This window comes from Alligator sinensis, unplaced genomic scaffold (genome assembly GCF_000455745.1).
Source record: "Alligator sinensis unplaced genomic scaffold, ASM45574v1 scaffold135_2, whole genome shotgun sequence".
NCBI classification, from domain to species: Eukaryota; Metazoa; Chordata; order Crocodylia; family Alligatoridae; genus Alligator; species Alligator sinensis.
Window position 1 is genome coordinate 1,239,477 of NW_005842067.1, and position 5,067 is coordinate 1,244,543.

Here is a 5,067-nt window from a genome sequence, read left to right on the forward strand (position 1 = left end):
TCCACGTGCATGTGTCTGGTGAAGGGTGTCTTCTACCACTGCACCAACGAGGATGACGAGGGCACCTGTGCAGACCACCCCTGCTCCTGCTCCCACTCGAACTGCTGTGCCCGCTGGTCTTTCATGAGTGCCCTCTCTCTGGTCCTGCCCTGCTTGCTCTGCTACCTGCCAGCAACAGGCTGCGTGAAACTCTCCCAGAGATGCTACGATCAAGTGCGTCGGCCGGGATGCAGATGTAAAAACACAAACAGCGTTATTTGCAAGTCGGTGCCGGATGGCAAAACAAGCAGGCCAGAAAAGCCTTTCTGATCACTTGGGAAGCTGGGGAGAGTGGAAGAGACACCAGGGAGTGGGTTTCTTACAACCTGTGTTCTGAGGATAACATCTAGCCTTTTGCCTTCAGAGAAAGCAGAAGTAACTATTTCCACAAACTGAAGCACTTTGGGTTATTCAGGGTTTTGGAACTGGCGAGCTACAACTTTGACAGGTGGGCCAAAGGAGAATTCTTAACGTTTTACAGAGAGAAGGCCGAAAATGTGCACATGCCATGAAGTACAGCTGCTTAAAAACTTTTTACTGTCTACTTCAGCATGCTGACTGCTCAGGGTGCCTGCGCACGGCGAGAATCATTAACTGTGAGCTCGGCAGGCACGTCGGCAGAAGCAATATTCATTCTCATTCACCGAAGGAGATTTGGATTCACAGTACGATGGGTTTTTTCCCTTTCAACTCTGATTTGTTACCAGCAGCTTGTTGAAGGTGAAAGGTTGATGTTTCCCCCTCCCCCCCCAGCCTTCCATTTGACACTTAAAAAAGGCCAGCTGAGTCCAACATAAATGCTTTAGAACAGTTTTTCATGCCCCTTTTTAAGAATGGGTTTTCAAACTTTTTATTAAAGACCATTAGTATTTCAGTATATTTCTATTCACACCCTACCTGGCCATGTTAAGGCTAATTTTTTTTTTCTGCCCCCCCCCCCAAAAAAAAACCTGAAATTGGTGCAATGCAACCTCCCCCTCAACAAGTACAGGCACTGCGATAATGTCCTAATGTCAATTCCTCTTGAAATTCAGGCTTAATAACAAAAATAAATGTCGGTTTTGCCAGTAAGCCCAAATTTGTAGCCTCAGATGTCATGTTTAGAGGATTTTTTTTAAATGTATTTTTACATCCACGCAGAAACCTAACACCATTCCTAAGAGGCTTTGCATGAACCTTATTTCCCCAGCTTGAGTTCTTGCTCAGTGAGACTGTCGGCATTTATTAGAGCTTTCCAACTTATCTCCTCTCCCCTCCTCTCTAAAACTAGGAGGGTTTAAAAAACTGAGCACAATATACATATACATATGTTTTTAAAGTGATATATTAGTCCAACAGTCTCTCTCTCTCTCTCTCTCTCTCTCTCTCTCTCTCTCATGGAACAAGCTCTTCAGATCTACTTTTCCGATAAATATTAAGGAAACTATGGTTTGGTGTTTTGTTTATTTGGGGGGGGGGGGGTTGTGGTTTTTTTGGCAGAATAATATCTGCTTGAAGCATTTCCCTCCCCTATTTCTATTGCTGCTGCCCGTTTCTTTTTATTTTTTTTCCCCATTATGTACAATAGTGTGGCTTTGTAAATATATAGAGAGGAGTTTTTTTGTTTGTTTGGTTTTTTTAATAAAGTCTATTTTAGTGTTAACAAGTTATAGGGGACAAGCTTGGGGAGGGCAGGGGAGGCATATTTATGAAAACTTGCCCGTGGAGTTCAGTAGCTAGATGAAACGGGCTGTGTCTGTGCACTCAGAAGGGCCAGCTCCACACTTCCATCAGATGCAGTAACCCCTTTCTCTTGACGACTGCAAGGTGCTAAATGAAATGTGTGTCCTAACATGCAACAAATCAAATGGGTAGACAGGTACTTGTTGCGTGTTGAAAGCCTATCCTGGCCTCAGTTCGGTTGTTTTTCTTTGGTGGGGGTTCCCCTTCCCTTTTAATTAGAGAAAATGTACTAGGTAGATGCCCAGCAATGACACACACATGCTGTCTTTAATTAGATAAGCAATAAGCCCATGTAGCATTTTCCAGGAAGCATATTTGCTTGATTGTTGTCTTACAATTGTTGTGTATAAAGGTTGGGGGGGGGGAATTGTATTGATTAGAGTTGTTTTGTTTTTTTTACTTTAGAATTCATTTCATAGCAGGTGACTGGTTTTAGTTGAGTTTTAATTGTATATATTTATCGTGCAGGAATCTTTTAAAAGAAAAACCATCATCCTTTTATATTTATAACACTTTCTGGCTTGTATATGGTAAATCATAGAAAAAAGGGATACTGTATCTATTACCAGTTCCTGATGCCTGTAGCTTACCTTCAATCGCATGGGGATAGGGGAAGGAGAAAAGGCTGTATGCAGAGTCTTGCACAAATCTGAGGAAACCATGTAAAGGGGGGGAAAAAATCATCCCAAGCTGGTTGAATATACAGGGCATTGTATTTAATAAGTCAATAAAATATCTTCAAGTATAAATAGGCTTGGAGATGCAGCAACAAGCACAGAGGTGAGCAACAACCCTTTCCTTCCATCTGTGAACATACATAGTGCCCAGATGGTCTCCACCCAAACATTTTCCCCTCTATCCCACATCCTCTGTTTAGCACATAATACTGCAAATTTGCAATAGCAGATTCTATTTCTTGGCTGCATATTACTGAAACGTGGCCTCCACTGTGCCAGTCTATTGGTGTACATACACACAGGTGATTCTGCCCCCCTCTGCTGTCTTCTTACAAAGGTGGCTTCTTTTGGCTTTCATTGTACATGCTTGTAAACACCTATTTCTTTGTAGGTTTCTGTTTTAATATGTAAACCCTGCTATGATGTACACAGATCCCATGCTGGAAAACTCCGAAGCATTAGTGGATATGTCCATGCAGTGGTAAATGTAGCAGAATGAATCTCCTTGTGCTCTTCAGGCCCCTGGTGCAGCAGTCGGCTGGGATGTTTCACCAGCTCTTTGCCTGAGGCATAGCAACAAAGTTGTTGAGTTTCTTGTGTAGCATTCAAAAGATTCTGGGTTAGACCAGTTGAGAAGAGCCTTGACAACATGACACTATTCCTTTTGATGCCTTTGGCTGCTCTGCTGACTGAGGATATCTTTTGCCAGCCAACAACCTGTTTTCTCCCTTTTCTTTTCTGTTCTTTTCTTCTTTCCCCACCCCATTCCCTTTTTAAGGTACTTTGACCTCATGCTGCTCCCAGGATGTACAAAGTGTAAAGGGACAGTGTAGGATGGTGTTAAGTTGGGCCAAAGCTGGAGCCGTGCCTTCCCTGTCATGTAGTGGTAACACACCCCAACATGCTACAAGGATCATGCAAGCTAAGACTCCCTCTCCAGCTAGAACACAGCTGCTGGCTATGCCACAAGTGAGCCCAGTTTGGTGTGGGGCTGCTCTCCTATCACTTCCGTGCCCTGCCACAGTGCACACTCCTGCTGCCCTAGCATGAGTGGGAGGAATAAGGCCACTGAGAGCACTAGCCTGGTTTTGCACATCCCTGAAAGGGGATCCACTTTTTTCTTTGGATCTCCCTCGTACCCAGTGCAGCAGAAGAAAGCATTCCTCCAGAGGCGTGCGACTCCACTGGCCTGAACAGGGCTGTGAGGGGGAGAGCAGGGGTAGGACTTGGCACAACATGTGCTTTATGGCCTTTCAGAAACAGCTTCTCATCACTTCTGCAAAAGCAAATTCTCATTTATTTCCTCAATACAGGCTTATCTATATGGGAAGGCCAAGAATGGTAGGGCCAGAGAACAAATTAATGGTACAGTAGTTACCCTGCACTGACTGTGTGGATGCTCCTAGTGCATGTTAAGCGCAACATCATCAACTCCGTGTCCAAGTGACCTTCCATTCAACCCAGAGACACCCCAGGGAGGGGAGTGTAGTGTAGCTACTGTACCATAAAATTAATCCCTGGGCATTTTACCTTCTCATGTAGGCAAGCTCAGGCTCTCTTCTGCACTGGGCATGTGTGTGTATATATGCATATATAAATATATGGGGGGTTTTTTCCTTTCATGCTCTGGAAAGCTGTTTAAGGTTTCCCTTCTACCCTTCTCCCCCTGCCCCCATCACACACTGAGAAGTTACCACAGAAGTTTTCCTTTGTATAGAATATTTATTTTGAAGCTCTATTTTAATAGTATTTATTTTAGAAAGTCTACTATTGTAAGAGTTCTTCTGTTTGTGAAGAAAAACAAGTACTGATGAATGTACTGATCTAGAAATATATATATAAATATATATATATAAAATATATATTGTTAAATATACAAATGGTGGTTGTGGTTTCTTTAAAAGACGGACGCGTGCAATATTTTTAGCAATTATTCCAGAAACAGCTGCTAATTTGCCTCCTAGGCCCCAGCTCACAGGGGTTAAGTACCAGGCTTACTATTTAGACAAGAATTCACTACAGTCGATGATCCTGCTTTCTGGCTGGGCACTGTAGCTACAAAAACAGAAAGTTCAAGGAGAGCCCTGGCCTGAAACCATCCAAAGGCTGAAATAAAGCAGAAGCTGCCAAGTTGTTTTTCCTCTAGCAGCTTCTTATTGTTTTTAGCAAACAAATCCACCCCATGCACATACTCTCATTAGATCACTCTGTCAACACAGATCTCAGAAGAGAATGGGGAAGGCTACAGCCACTACCATTTTGTGAGCAAGGAGGAGAGTAGAGAATTTGGGATTTACTGGATTAACTTCCTTTCCTCTCACCCTATTCATTTTGCTTGGCCCAGGACTTGTTCTGCCATGGCTGTTTCTTACACACAAATGAAACTAAGGCTAAGTTATGTTACTGTCTGGAGCATAGTATTATTTTTTTTTAATTGAAATTGCTTTGTACTTCTAGGCCAAGGAAGCAGTTGCAACTGAAATCAGTGGTTTCAAATTAGGCTTCATCTGTCCAAAACCATTAAAAAGAACCAGGGGTTTATTCTATATATCCAGTCCTTAAATGCCTTCTGCAGGCAAGGACCCCAGTTGTCTGGGGATCTTACTACTTAAGCACCGATATAAAAGAG

General features: G+C 43.0%; 1 protein-coding gene across 1 annotated transcript in view; it reads left to right on the forward strand.

Moving 5' to 3' along the window:
* SPRY4 (sprouty RTK signaling antagonist 4) overlaps nt 1–4,228 on the forward strand; it is a 19,049-nt gene extending 14,821 nt beyond the window's left edge. Inside the window, 1 exon segment of the mRNA XM_025204075.1 lies at nt 1–4,228. This exon segment is cut by the window's left edge and continues 30 nt beyond it. Coding sequence (XP_025059860.1) covers nt 1–309 — 309 coding nt within the window. The 3' untranslated portion in view covers nt 310–4,228.
* The last annotated feature ends 839 nt before the right edge of the window (nt 4,229–5,067 follow it).